The following is a 15930-nucleotide window of genomic DNA, read 5'->3' as shown; positions in this document are numbered from 1 at the left end:
ATAATCTATTAACAGACTTTTAAAAGGAGCCAACAATCTTAGAAAAGCAATGACCATATGAAAACTTGGGTTTTTAGTGTCAGCCCTGCTATTATTGTAACTGCCCATGTGACTTAAGGAAAATGCTAATCTTACCGTGCTCTGACTCCGCTACCTGCGAAGGACTGCATTGTCCTTGCTATCTCTGAGATCTTTTCGAATAGGAGATACTATGATTCCAAGTGATACATTCTTAAATCTGGATTAGAACAATTGGATATTTTTAACCATAAAAGTGTCTATCACTGCTGTAGAGAAAGAATTCACTGCTATCATGCTTTCTTTATCTGTAAGCCTTTCCCCTCATTTCTGCCTCTCTCCACTTAGAATAATTATAGCTGAAATTATTTGTTATGTGGTTGGTACATAGTAGTTTACATTCAGTTTTTTAACACTTACCACAATTCTCTGAGCTAGATATTATTATTTCCTTTTCAAAGGCAGAGAAATAAAAGTTTAGCAAACCCAAGTGAGTTGTCCAATGTCATATGGCAGGTATATGATGGCCTGGGGCTCAGACACAGGTCTAACTAAGACTGAAACTTTTATGTGTAACTATGTTTCTGTGTTTCCACCCACCCAACATCTCTCTCTGCAAGGCTCAGGTCAAATTCATTTCCTTCTCTTCCCTTATCACTACTGGCTGAAATTATCTATACTTCTATGGGTACAAATTTGTTTTTGTTTTGTTTTCTTCAAGATTTTATTTTTTTAGAGAAAGTGCAAAGGAGAAAGAGATGCAGAGAAACATTGATGGGTTTCCTCTTGGCTTGCAACCTAGCCATGCAACCTGACCAAGAATCGAACCAGCAACCCTTTGGTTCGCAGGCTGGTGCTCAATCCAATGAGCCACACCAGACAGGTCTGTGGGTACAAATCAGTACTGCACTTGCTTTAGATGTATGCTTTCACTAAAATGTGAACTCTTCAAGGTTAGTAACAATTTCTTTTATTTTGTCTGGAATGGAGGCTGGCAGATTGGTTACTGAGCAAATGTCTTGCTATGTAAGAAAGAACAAATACATGAATGAAACATAAATTAAACTACTTATATATCCTTATGGTGACAAATGACATCCTCATATTATCGATAAAGTCAGACATCATCCAACAGTAGCTTTTGCATACAGACTGTAAGTCCTACAAGGGTAAGAACCACGTCACTATTTCTCAGCACTATGTCCCCTGAATTGAGCTTAGTGCTCAGTGTAATAAAAGTAGATGGGTGACAGAAGAAATCATCTGTATACCTTAGTTTGTAAGGCTTTCCCCTCATTTCATTTAAACAAACCTTTACTGAGGGTCTACTGTGTGGGAAACCCTGCTAGAAGCTTGTTTATACTCATTCTCCTCTTCCTTTAAACACTACAGGGGGAAAGAAAACATTTATGAATTATGCTTATGGAGAACCGCCCCCCCGGAAAGCTGGGGGAAAATTCTTTGTTTTAGAATACACATAAAATGGGGATTTCTGGTCAAGATAAAGGCGTAAGCAGACACACTTTGCCTCCTCACACAGCCAGAGAGAATTATAACTAAACCTCAAAACAAATGTAAGAAATGTAAGAAAATCGAACTGCATGGAAGTCTGACAACCATGGACTTAAGGAAGCCACATTCATTCAGATGGGTAGGAGTGGTGGACATGTGGAGACCAGCGAAGACGAGAGGGGATGTGGTGTGGTGCAGAGAGGCAGCAGCACCAATGGAATGAGCGGTCCCACATTCACGGGTAGTGGATAAAAGTCAGGAGGGATACCTTGGGAGCAAGCGATCCTAGCCCCAGGTGAGAATGCACAGCCCAGGGTTCCAGCGCCAGCAAGATAAATCCCTATAACTTCTGGCTATAAAAACCAGTGGTGATTGGGAGGGTGGAAGAAACTGCTGGGTTTTCAGAAGAATTTGCTTAAAGGGCCTGAACGATCTCAGAACATACACAAACTCACCTACTCTGGGATTCAGTACCAGGGCAACAGTTGGGAGGGTGTCAGCTGCATACGGGAAGTGGGTGAAGTGACTAGAAACCAGGCAAGGTCAGGGCAAACCACCATAGGTCAGATAGTGGTACTGTCTTCTCTCCAAGCATTCCCCCCACACAGAGCCACAAAACAGTGAAGTGGGTTGCCCCACCCTGACCTTGTGTGGTTACCTAAGACTGCCCCACACAATTTACAGGTGCCCTTTTTTAAAATAGGTCACACTACTAAGACAGGGAGTCAAAGCAGCTCTACCTAATACACAGAAACAAACACAGGGAGGCTGCCAAATTGAGGAGACAAAGAAACATGGCCCAAATGAAAGAACAGAACAAAACCTCAGAAAAAGAACTAAATGAAACAGAGATAGCCAACCATCAGAAGCAGAGTTCAAAACACTAGTTATCAGGATGCCCCCCAAACTCATTGAGTATGGTGAAAACATGAAGGAAGAAATGAAGGTTACACTAAGTGAAATAAAGAAAAATCTATAGGAAACCAATAGCAAAGGGAAGGAAGCCAGGATTCAAATCAATGATTTGGAAAACAGAGAAGAAATAAACAGTCAACTTGAACAGAAAGAAGAAACAAGATTTCAAAACAATGAGGATGGTATAAGAAGAATCTGGGACATCTCCAAACGTGCCAACATCTGAATTGTAGGAATGCCAGAAGAAGAGGAAAAGCAAGAAATTGAAAATTTGTTTGAAAAAATAATGAAAGAAAACTTCCCTAATTTGTTGAAGGAAATAGACATACAAGTCCAGGAAGCTCAGAGAATCCCAAACAAGATGGATGCAAAGAGGCCCACTCCAAGACACATCATAATTAAAATACCAAAGGTTGAAGATAAAGAGAGAATCTTAGAAGTAGCAAGAGAAAAGTAGAGTTAACTACAAAGGAGTTCCCATAAGACTGTCAGCTGATTTCTCAAAAGGAACTTCGCAGGCTAAAAGGGACTGGCAAGAAGTATTCAAAGTGCTGAAAAGCAAGGACCTACAACCTAGATTACTCTATCCAGCAAAGGTATTGTTTAATATGGCAGGGCAGATAAAGTGCTTCCCACACAAGGTAAAGCTAACCACACAAGGTAAAGCTAACGTAGTTCATCATCACCAAGCCGTTATTACATGAAATGTTAAAGGGATTTATTTTTTAAAAAAGAAGATAGAAACTATGAACATTAAAATGGCAACAAATTCACAACTATCAACAACTGAATCTAAAAAAACAAACTAAGCAAACAACTAAAACAGGAATAGAATCATCAACAGAGATCATCTGGAGGATTATCAGCTGGGAGGAAAAAGGGGGGAAGAGTGGGGGAAAAGGTACAGGGATTAAGAAACAGAATTGGTAGGTACAAAATAGACAACGGGATGTTAAGAATAATATAGGAAATGGGCCCTGGCTGGTGTAGCTCAGTGGATTGAGCACTGGCCTGTGAACCAAAGGGTCCCTGGTTTGATCCCCAGTAAGGGCACATGCCTAGGTTGCGGGCCAGGTCCCCAGTTAGGGTGCTTGAGAGGCAACCACACATTGATGTTTCTCTCCTTCTCTTTCTCTAAAAGAATATATTTTTCAAAAAGAATACAGTTATAAGAAAAAAAAAAGGAATAGTGTAGGAAATGGAGAAGCCAAAGAACTCATACACATGACCCATGGACATGAACTGAGTTGGGGGTGTTGCTGGAGGGAAGGAGGGTACTAGGTAGAGCGAGGCAAATGGGGAAAAACTGGGACAAATGTAATAGCATAATCAATAAAATATATTTAAAATAAAGAATACACATAAAATGTCTGATACTGTATTTCTGAATGCATGTTTTTCTATTTTGGGGGTTCACATCTACAGATCTGGAGTAAAAATGTTTTCAGGGTAAGAACAGGTGCTATGTAATTACATAAGTGACATGGAACACAGGCCACCCGTCCTGAAGCTAACCTGCCATTACCATCCTTCTTTTCAATGCACTTTGCATTTTATAAATAGAAAGACCTCACTTTCCAGTTGTAGGGGGAGTTTCTCTGAATGACATGGATATGAACAGATGAAAATAATAAACAAGCCAGAGGCAGGTAGAGAAAGAAGTGTGGTATAGAGAAATGAGGAGGCAAGAGTGGAAATAGAAGATGAAGAGTATTACAGAATTGGAAAGAAGGGGAGGGGTGGGAAAAGGAGAAGGAGAGAGAAGAAAGAAGGTTGGGGGATACTGACAACCTCACACTGAGTGGCGCTGGGCCACTGTAGGTCTAGAGGGGAACTGGGGCACTGACAGGGACCCCTTACCCTGGGTGAGTAATAGTGGGGGTTCGGTGTCATTCCTCAGCTTTAGGACTCAACTACTTCATGACCAAATACCTTGTAATGCCCAAGTAAGGCAAACAGGCCACTGATGTTCACGTGGCTCTAACACATCCAAGAGGGAGCTTAATGACGAAGCTCTAAAGTGAATACTACCAGAGTACTGTGAATCTTCTCTTGGTAACTGTTATTAGCAAAATGGAGAACAAAATAACAAAAATGAACAAATAAATCAGTGTCCCCAGGATCCTGACAATCAGCTTTTCTGGGGAAGGTCTGTGTCTGTGGCTATTCTGGTCATTCCACAGTGCTCAGTTCAATGGTATACCCACCAGACATTCAGTAAATAGCTGGGCAGTTGAAAAACCTTAACGTGAAGTACTGTTTTGGTTGGGGGGTGGGGCTAGGGGCACAGAAGAACATTTAACAGGTCCTTTGGTGAGAAACCTGTCTCTGCTTTGTGGAGAAAAGGCTGAAGACACAATAAGACTCCTAGAGTTAAGTCTTATGTTATTTGTTATTAAAGTGGTGAGGTCTTAAGATGTGCTTTTTAACAGTCTTTAGTTCGGCTGTAATTTAAGATGACTTTTACAAATTAGATCCTAATCCTTGCAGACACAGATGGCTGTTACAGAATAGCCTTGCAAAAACACTAGTCATTTGACTTGAAAAAGCATTCAGAGAAGGATGAAGGGCCATTAACTCTCACCCCACCCCTGGCTCTAGGAGGTCTAGTGAGTCCTGGGTGGGCTTTCTGGGTTTAGGTTTGGGTCTGGAATCTGGGTGGGCCTAGGGCATCTGTTCTTAGTTGGAATAACCCCTCTAGTTCACTCTGGAATCAGAGATTTAGGATCAGACCTGAGGTCAATAACATCCAACAACAGTAACTGAACATTTATGGGTGAGGCACCGTCCTGGGTCGGGGGGGGACAGACATGAACATGATATGGACAGGTTCTGTAAATAATTATACAACAGGACAAGTGCTACGAGAGAGGAACGTACAAACTGCAATGAGTACATAGGTGAAGACCTTGGGAGACACAGAGGGATTCCCAGAGAGGATGAGATTTGAGCTGTACATTTGAAGATGGATTCCAACAGGTCAGGAAAAGCAGGAAGAGTGGATATTCAAAAAAAAAAAAAAGAGAGAACAGAATATGAAAAAGCAGAGGCATGAGAGTCCCTTGTGTCTTTAGTGAATAGTGAGCGATCTCCTATCACCTGGTAATGGAAATAAGTAACAAGAGGCAGGGTTTAGGTGAAAAATGTAGGTATGAACCAGACTGTGAAGTTTCTGGAAACATTCTAAGGTGTCTGTACTTATCATAGGGCAGTAGGGAGTGACTAAATTTTTAAACAAGAATGAGGATTATCGGAGTGGGATTTTGGAAAAACCACTATGTAGCAGATGATCTCAGGTTGACCAAGGATCATAAAATGAACGTGTGATGGATACTGGGAGGCTCGTGATTTCTCCTATAGGAAAAGAAACTTTGGTTAGATTTTTTTCTCTGGGCAACTGGGTCAAACTTAATCTAAAATGCCCTGGGGATGGGAATGGAGCTAGAAATGGAGTCAGGTGTGAAAGGGACACTGGGAGATGAGACTGTTAACCAGACTGAGTAGTATTCTTTAGCAGTGTAAAACAAAGCATGCATAATTGAGATCTCAATCAAGAGTAAATTTTCTCTAAGACTAAGTGACTGATCCTCCATTTAGGGCTAATTCACACTGACACTTTACACAGTCTGCACTGAAGAGGCTGAATTCCTGGCCAGTAAAGTTCAAGGCAAGCAGGCCCAAGAAGTGTCTTCTTCCCAAGAACCCTCTGCCTTTCACTTCACAGTTCCCCTACTTGCAACAGTTCACATTCTAACCTGTCATTAACACTGGTCATCAAACCCAGATCCTCTTAAGAGATTCCTCCTCCCACCCCACCCTCAAAGGTAGGTTTAAAAATTAATCTGAAAGAAAAGAAAGTTTAATTTCAAAAGCCAGGAAGGTCCTTAGACTCCATCTCTTCTAGTACTTCCGTTTTATACACGAGGCCCAGAGGGGAGTGAAAGGAACCAAGTGCTGGCATCTTAAAGTTCTCCTCACACACACGAAACTTCAGTTAAACAACACATGGTGACTGATGTCAACCAGACTTACTGCGGTGTTCATTTTGCAGTATGCATAAATTTTGAACCCTTACATTGTACACCCGACACTAATAAGTATAAAGTTATACGTCAATTGTAACGACTGAAAAGCAAAACAGAACAAGGGTTGGGAAGGACTTAGTTTCGTAAATTCTTCAAGGTGAGACATTCATCACAGAACACAGGCTGATCCTGAACCCCTTAATAGTGGCTCTTCTCTAAGTTTCACACATTTAGAGTTCAACTCCAGTGACAGAATTTAAGGTACTGGGACGCGTGGTTCTCACACAGCATGTGCACCTGTGTTCCTTGTGCATGTCTGTGCACTGTGTAACACATGAACTAAGAGGAAGATTTCGGAGCAGTAGGTGAGCTAGTGAGAGAGAGGCCAGTGGCCAGCACTGGGGTCCACTCAAGTCTTCTGGATTTAGACACAAGTGATAGTAGGATCCTCATCCTATCTAGTGTTGTGGCTGAGTTGGGGAGCTAAACTTATCACTGGTTTCTGTCTCTATCCTGCAAATCTCACAGCCAACTGTGAAGGGCTAAGACGAACGTTAACTAAATTCTTGTATTGTGTGTGTGTGTGTTAAAGAAAGTACAGGTTACTAAACTTCGTACTGCTCAGTCATAATAACATCACAGAATATTAAGATTTACTATGGATTTTAACAGTAAGCTAGTGCAAGCCCCACCCCATATGAAGTAGGAACACCTAGGATGAGTCCTTCTCTAATATATACCCATTACTGCTGAAAAGGGATCATTCTGTAGGGTTAGGTTATCTCCAATGATAGAAAAATCACTGCCTTACAACACAAGATATTCCTCTCCTAGAAAATATTGTATGTTTTTACAGGATACTTTCTTGCCTCCTGTAACTTTCAACGGACTGATCCGACTTCTGTCACTGGAGCCTTGCAGTCAGATCCCTTTTTTTCTCGGCAGTTAGTGAAGACAACAATCACATCTCCCACGGCCTTTACTTCTCTAGAGGAAATGTTGCTCTATGACACAATTTCCAGTTCCCTCACCCTTCCTGTCAGCCCTGCTCTAGACATGCTTGTTTCTTCACACTTCAGCACGGAGTCTAAGGACTCTTTCAGGGGTAGTTTATCTTAGTACAGTGCTGAATAAGACCATCAAGTTATCCTCTTGCTGGACTTTTATAAGATTGTACCTCTAAAAATATAGCTAGCTTTTTCTTGGCAGATAAAACACATTATTAATGTATACAAGGTCTATCTGGAATAAGTCAAGCCATTGTTAATATAATGAGAACGACATTGATGGACCCTGGCAGCCAAGGAGAGTGGACTGGAATGCACATGCACGAACAATGATGATTTCACTGTACTAGTCAGTGGGGGCAATAGATGCCGGTGAGTGAGCATGTGTACTGTGTGGCTGTCACATTCAAAATGACTGAGTGGGTAGAACAATAAATCTGCATCAAAGTTTGCGTTAAGCTTCAACATTCCTCCCCAGAAACCATGTGGATGATTCCGATGACTTTTGGGGATGATGTGATGAATGACTGGCAGCTTCATCATGACAACACATCCACTCATGCATTACATCTCATACAGAGATTTTTTGCAAAACATTGAATCACCCAGGTGACTCAGCTCCCACTACAGCCCAGATTTGATGCCCTGAGACTTCTGGCTTTTCCCAAAACTAAAATCACCTTTGAAAGGGAAAAGATTTCAGACCGTCGCTGAAATTCAGGAAAATACAACTGGGCAGCTGACGATGGGCAACTGGGAGAACTGTGTGAGGTCCCAAGGTACCTACTTGGAAGGGGACTGAGGCATCATTGTTCTATGTAAAATATTTCTTTTATCTTACATCTTCTTCAATAAATGTCTCTATTTTTCAAATTAAATGGCTGGATACCTTCTGGAAAGACCTTGTATTCAGCTTAATTAAACCACAATCTCTGTAAAGCATGATCTTTCCATCCCAAACTTGAGCAATTGATTTCCTAAACCCAATGTAGTAATCTATCTCTCTATATGTCCATAATATTCCTCTAGGTTCATTTTTGTCTACTGTTTTAGTATTTTAGTATTTTCTTGAATCTTACTTTCCATAATCCAAAAATCTGATACTGTCTTCATTTAAGTTGCTAATAAGCACAGCTGAATAACAAAGGACTAAAATATAAAACCTCTTGGTTTCTTCTAAGGAGAGAGCAGTCTCTTAGTCAACCCTTTCCAGACACCACCATTTAATCAACAATGAACCCACTGGTTTGTTTCTCTCTCTACTTTGCCCTAGAATACTATGAGAGACTATTAAATCTCTTGCTGAAATGCAGATTCTAAGTGAATATAGGTTGCCATTCCTGCCTTCCCATTCTAATAAAAAATACTCTTGGTTTAACATTACTTGTTCTTAGTGAACCTATAATCAATGACCTTCATCTAATTGTTAAAGTGTTTAAACACACAATTTTCAGATCTATTCTGAGGTATACAGAGATGATATCTTAAGAAAACCTGCCCTGGCTGGTGTAGCTCAGTGGATTGAGTGCGGGCCTGCAAACCACACGATCGAGGTTCAGTTCCCAGTCAGTGCACATGCCTGGGTTGCAGGCCAGTTCCCGGGGGGCTCACGAGAGGCAACCATGCATTGATGTTTCTCTCCTTCTCTCCTTCCCTTCCCCTCTAAAGATAAATAAATACAAATTTTAAAAAAGATTAAAAAAAGAAAACCTGTATGATGATGGAACAGAGGAAACAGCTGGGAAAAAAGAAAGACCTAGTGCTTAAGTGCTAGCATGGGCTGCTGGGCATGTATCTGCTGGCCTGGAAAGCCATCCCTTCCGCAGAGAAAGATGGTGCGCAGGACAATGAAGAACTGATGGGTGTGTGGTCTTGTAGCAGGCTGTCCAGCCCTAATCATGGGATAACTCCCACCTGGACACACTTCCCAAGACAGGCATAGGAACTTACGTCTCTCCTAGGAAAGGTGCTCAGTAACTTGAACTCATCCCATGGAAATCCTTTGGAAGCTACAAAATCAAAGACAATCTGGAGTTTACTGCTGGCCAGGAAACGCCGCTCCAGGAACTCTCCACTGGGGGTCCGGATCCGCAGTTTGCTAACAGGCTCAGCATCTTCTTCTTTTGGCTCTGGAGGCAGGGCCTGCTCTAAGGAGAGCCGAATGGCCTGAAGAGAGCAAAAACCAGGTGTTAAACTATGTGATGGAAGAAACTGCGGGCAGACGGGGCGGGGCGGGGGGGGGGAGATACTAGAAAAAAGCTGCCGCTTTCTTGAAACTCATTAAACAGTTGTCCCTTTATTAACCAAGCCTAAAGTTTGAACAACAGAATTATGTTTTTCATTTATTTAATATTATCCAAGCAAGTTTTGCCCCTTTCATTCCATGGCACACATAAACTACTAAAATTCTGCGTTACATAAAAAAAAATATTTTTTTTACCAATCTGACAACAAATATGTATAATTTTGATTGATTCTTATTCTGTGATGTGATCAGTAAGATGCAAGTCACATGGCCCATGCATTTACCGTTCAAGTCAGGGCATTCCCACCGAACAGTTATTATTGTGTTTTGCCTGTTGTCATTTTTTTATCTGACACTCTAAGGGAAAAGAGGCCAGTGCCCCTGACAAACTAGTCAGGTACTGCACGCTTTAAAACTTCTTGTAGCACACCAGTTAAAAATTGCTGTATTAGGTCCAAATGACAATTAAAATAAATCTCACCTTGAGGACACAAATATTATTAAATTGACTGGTAACTCCATAGGAAAAACAGGTGATTTATTTATTTTTTAAACTAACAGACTTGGGTATTTGTGATTGAGGAAAGAGCTATCAAATACCCAGTTGCTTCCTTTTTAGGATACAAAATAAGGCTGTAAGAGGCATTTATAAAACACACACATACACCAACTATTTCTATTTGAAAAACATACATTTCCCAAGTAGAAATAATTTAAGAGTTTGTAGACACTGGATAATATATTAAAATGGAATACAAAGATTTTGTTTGGGATGACAAAAAAATTATAAACATATGGTGACAGTATTTTCTGAATATGTATAAAGAATAATTATTTGTTTAAAAAATTCATTAGTGGCAAGAATAGGTGTATGCGCCAGGTTGCTTAGAAGCTTATTCGGCCACCAGGTCCTTATTCAGGACCAACATTCTCAGAAAGAAAGCAGGGATCTGGCTATTAGCAAAAACCCTTTATCAGATGTCACTGTTGGATGCTCTATAATATTAAATGGCATTCAATGTGGAAGAGTAATATAAACTGAGGACGGGATGAGAAATATTTTATACAGTTGAATTAAGTTTCCATTAGCAGAATATAACTGAATTTTTCTTTTCTTTCTATTGAATTTACTGGGGTGAAACTGGTTAACAATATTATACATGTTACAGGTGCACATTTCTATAACACATCATCTGTACACTGTATTGTTTGTTCATCACTCCAAGTCAAGTCTCCATCCATCACCATTTATCCCCCCATCCCCTCCTCCACCTCCCTCTATCCCCTTCTCTCCTGGGCAATCAACCCATTGTCTCTGTCCATGAGTTTCCTTCTCTCTCTCTCTCTCTCTCTCTTTCGTTTTTTGGTCAATCCCTCCAGTAGTCCCCTCCTGCAGCTCCCCAACCCCCATGCCCCCGATAGCTCTCAGCCTGCTCTCAATTATAAATCACATAATACTTGTCTTTCTCTGACTGTGTTATTTCACTTAGCATAATGCTCTCCAGGACCATCCATACTGTTGCAAAGGATAAGATTTCCTTCTTTTTTATGGCTGAGTAGCATTCCATCGTGTAAACGTGCCATAGCCATTTTATTCACTCATCTTCTGGTGGGCACTTGGGCTGCTTCCAAAGCCTTTTTATATTTTTGACTTCTGACTTACGTAAATTATCTGTTTAAAAATGTGTTTAAATGCCAAGAGAAAAACAAAGTTCGCTAAGACACTAGTAGAAATAAATTAATTTGTATCATTCAGAAAAATTTGATTGAGTCTAATACTAAAGGATATTTTCAAAACAACCTTAAGAATTTCTACAGTGTGTAAAAAAAGCTGTATTCCTTCCGGTGGCACTGAATAATATCAACTACCTTACAGGGGATTATAAAGATGGAATTATATACATGATATAAAGTTCCCAATGCGGTGTCTGATATACAAGAAGCTTCAGTGAATGGTTGCTTGGGATTGTGCTAGCAAAATAGACACATACTCTCATTTTTTATGTGGGGAAGCTGATACTCAGAAATGGAGACATAAGAAATATAGTTCAAAAAATTAGAAGAATGGGAAGTTAAACTATTTATTGTGCTTTTTTTGGACAGCATGAGCAGCAGTTCATTTAATATTGGTGTCCTGGATCAGCAGTGAGTATCAGCTGAATATTTTCAAGTATTAAACCATTTTAATAATGCTGTCAGGTATTAAAAACCCAAAGAATACACAATGCTGTGTATATCATAATTAAACTTCATTGTATTATGTCTTTATAGCATGCCTTATGCTGTACTGTAGTTATTTGTTAATGTCTGGGTTTCCCACTAGCCTGCAGGGTACGTTAAGGTGTGGGAATGTGTCTTACTTCTTATTCCAAGTGTAGTGCATGACACAAAATAGACATTCAATATGTAATTGACAAGGGATAGAACAAACTAAGATGTTAACTGAAATAATGCATGTGAAAGTACAATTGTAAACACACAGAAGGTCCACGATAAAAGCTAAAAAATCTGAATCTCATGGGCTCCCCTTCTAGTAACCAAGAATCGATCATCCTGAATTTCCTCTCTTCAAGGTCTAGTTCACTCCAGCACCAACTATCCAGATTAATTCTCTACATACATGTCCCTTGGGGGCTATGTGTTGTTTGTACGGGTTACCTACCTCTGTAGATTATAGTTATATACATTTGCTAACCTATTAAATGGGATCATTTGACTATTTCTGACATTGGCGGTTCTTTAAACCACATTTTTGAGATTAAAAAACATTATTCCTGATTATAAAAGTGATAAAATTCACTGAAAAAGATTAAATAAAAACATTAAACTTAATTTCTAGATTCACTACTAAGAGATAGCCACTGCCATTACTTGAATGTTTATACTCATTAATTTTTTAAAAGATTTTATTTATTTGTCTTTTAGAGAGGAAGGGAAGGAGAGAAGGAGAGAAATATCAATGTATGGTTGCCTCTCGTGAGTCCCCTGCCGGGAACTGGCCTGCAACCCAGGCATGTGCCCTGACTGGGAATCGAACCACAATTGTGTGGTTCGCAGGCCCGCACTCAAACCACTGAGCTACACCAGCCAGGCCTATACTCATTAATTTTTAAAACCATTTTAAGTGTATAATTTAGTGGTATTGCGTATACTCACAATGTTGTGTTACCATCACTATTTCTAAACCTTTTTTATTACTCCAAACAGATACTCTCCATTAATTTTTCATGCATGGCTTGTATAAATTTAAATTTTCTAACCAAATTTGAATCAGTAGAGCTTTATCTTTTGTTCAAAATGATATATTTTAAATGATATATTTAAATGATATATTTTGCCATTGTTTTAAAGTTTTTATTGAAATACAGTATTCATATGAAAAAGTGTGCAAATGTTAGGTGTCCAACTTGACAGCGTTTTTTGAAAGGGAACATACCTACATAACCAGCACCCTGAGCAAGCAACTCAGAAGTCCTTTTGCCCCTTCCTGAGAATTACCATTCTCAAAGTTAAATCACTACCTTGACTGTTAACACTGCAGTTTAAAAAACTTTAATCTTTCAATTATACATAATATATGATTAGGAAATAAGCTTTGGGTATGACAGAGGTTCAAATTCTGGCCATTTGGCATATGACAGTCTTTAAGACCTTCACTTACTTCACATAAGACAGAGGGCCAGTAACATCTTTCTCACGAAGGCTCTTATATAAAATGCAGTAATGTTTGTAAAACACTTAGCAAGTACCGACACACAGTCAGCGCTCAGTAAGTGCCTGGCATCAAACCTCACACTGTCACATTGTGCTCAACAGATGACAGTCGTTTTGGTGTTATCATCATTCCCTTTGCATCTACTTTAAATCAGTACTTAACGTGGTATTTCCTGGTTTCTCCTCCTGTTCTGCCCTTAATCCACCTGTCTGCCTGCTTTCTGTTTTGACATTTCCCTGCACAGTATAACAACAGATGCTATATTATTGTTTGAACTCAACTAATTATTCTACAGAAGAATAAACAACAGTAGCTCATTATTCCATTCACTGTGCAGACAATGTCTACTCCTCAATGCAGCCAGTCTCCAGGGCTTTTCCCCAGAATGAAACAGACCTCAGACATCCCACACCGCGGGTTCAATGTGGGAAACAATGAAGAGATGTTAGGCAGTAAGTCAGAAATCTTGGGATCTAAATACCCAAGTTTTACTGGCAAAAAAAGAACGAAAATATATCAGTAGCTCAGTTTGAAATACACTGGCTGAAAGCAAGGGCCTCATATAAGCAAACACTGTTGAAAAACAATGATATAAAGGACATCTATACAGAATAGCAGCCTCAGTAAACACCAGGTTAAACTTCAGTTTGGTTTGCTCAACAAATACAGTTTTTAATCTGCATTTTAGTTTTGTAACAAAACAAGAAAACCTGGTATAAGTTGGATATATGAACTGATCTTGGAGTCTTTGTTTTACTAAAACTTGAGTATTTAGAGTATTTAAATCAAAGGGATGAGAAACAGGGACTTAAAAAAAATAGACAGTGAAATACAGACCCAGAAAGACTGGGTCTACACAATTACATTTTTTAAACAGGAAAGATACACTTACACCAATCTTTTAAAATAAGAATAAAAGGGGACTTCCGCCAAGATGGAGGCATAGGTGGAAACACTGTGCCTTCTCCCACAACCAAGTTTCAATACAACAAAGATTTGGAGAAACAAAGACACAACCAAAGGACAGAAAATTGAATTATACGGATGTCCGACTACATCTAACTGTTCAATGGGGACGGTAAGAGGGGCGGAGCCAGCAGCGAGCAGGGTTGGGCAGGACAGGGCCCTCGACCCAGGCGCGCAGGCAGACGGGAACCAGTTGGGGTGCGGGGCAGACCGCGGGCGCATATTCGCGCACAGTGAGACAGACCACGCAGGCCCCAGGGGGCGAGGGCTGATGGCGGTGGCACACTCGCGTGCAAGTGGGACGAAACGCGTGGGCCCGGTGACAGCGGCGGACAGGACGCCATAGTCCCTCTTTGACCCCGCCCCCACATACAGCGTCACAACCCAGCGACTTAGTTGCCCTGCAATACCAGTGAGAGCCACTGTCCCTCTTTGACCCCGCCCCCACATACAACATCACAACCCAGCGACTTAGTTGCCCTGTTCTAGTGAACACTTTAGGGCTCTGATCCTGCTATGGAACAGGCACGAACAACCTGAAAGATGGCGCAAGAAGAACTCAAAGTCCCAGAGCCAATAACTCTAAGCGACCAAGAAATTGCCAGCCTCTCAGAAGCACAATTCAGGACACTATTTATCAGGATGCTCACAGAACTGGTAGATTATAGTCACAAATTAGAGGAACAAAGTCACAAATTAGAGGAACTTATGAAGGCTAAACTAATTGAAATGAAGGGAGATGCACAGGAAACCAATAGTGATGGAAAGGAAACTGGGACTCAAATCAATGGAATGGACCAGAAGGAAGAACAAAACATCCCACCAGAAAGGAAGGAAGAAATGAGAATTCAAAAAAATGAGGAGAGGCTTAGGAACCTCCAGGACATCTTTAAACGTTCCAACATCCGAATTATAGGGGTACCAGAAGGGGGAAAGAAACAGCCACGAGTGGAAAACGTATTTGAACAAATAATAAAGGAGAACTTCCCCAGTCTGGCAAAGGAAATAGACTTCCAGGAAATCCAGGAAGCTCAGAGAGTGCCAAAGAAGTTGGACCCAAGAAGGAACACACCAAGGCACATCATAATTACATTAGCCAAGACTAAAATGAAGGAGAGAATCCTAGAAGCAGCAAGGGATAAGGGGACAGTCACCTACAAAGGAGTACCCATCAGACTGTCAGCGGATTTCTCAAAAGAGACCTTACAGGCAAGAAGGGGCTGGAAAGAAGTATTCCAAGTCATGAAATCCAAAGACCTACAGCCAAGATTGCTTTATCCAGCAAAACTTTCATTTAGAATGGAAGGACAGATAAAGTGCTTCTCAGATAAGGTCAAGTTCAAGGAGTTCATCATCACCAAGCCCTTATTATATGAAATGCTAAAGGGACTTATATAAGAAAAAGAAGATGAAAAATATTAACAGTGAAAGGACAGCAAACACACAGTTATTAACAACCACACCTAAAACAAAAGCAAACCAAGAGGACAGCTAGATCAGGAGTGGAACCATAGAAATGAAGAACAC

At 40.4% G+C, this 15930-nt stretch overlaps 1 protein-coding gene across 1 annotated transcript in view; it reads right to left on the bottom strand.

Annotated features, from left to right (window-relative positions):
• FAF1 (Fas associated factor 1) overlaps window positions 1-15930 on the bottom strand; it is a 432339-nt gene that overhangs the window by 33869 nt on the left and 382540 nt on the right. The window contains exon 18 of the mRNA XM_037043313.1: window positions 9428-9643. Coding sequence (XP_036899208.1) covers window positions 9428-9643 — 216 coding nt within the window. The remainder of the gene's footprint in view (window positions 1-9427; window positions 9644-15930) is intronic.

Source organism: Sturnira hondurensis, unplaced genomic scaffold (genome assembly GCF_014824575.4).
Source record: "Sturnira hondurensis isolate 20B ecotype Veracruz unplaced genomic scaffold, ASM1482457v3 Scaffold0004068, whole genome shotgun sequence".
In the NCBI taxonomy this organism is placed as follows: Eukaryota; Metazoa; Chordata; class Mammalia; order Chiroptera; family Phyllostomidae; genus Sturnira; species Sturnira hondurensis.
This window is presented reverse-complemented; position numbering and strand designations above follow the sequence as displayed.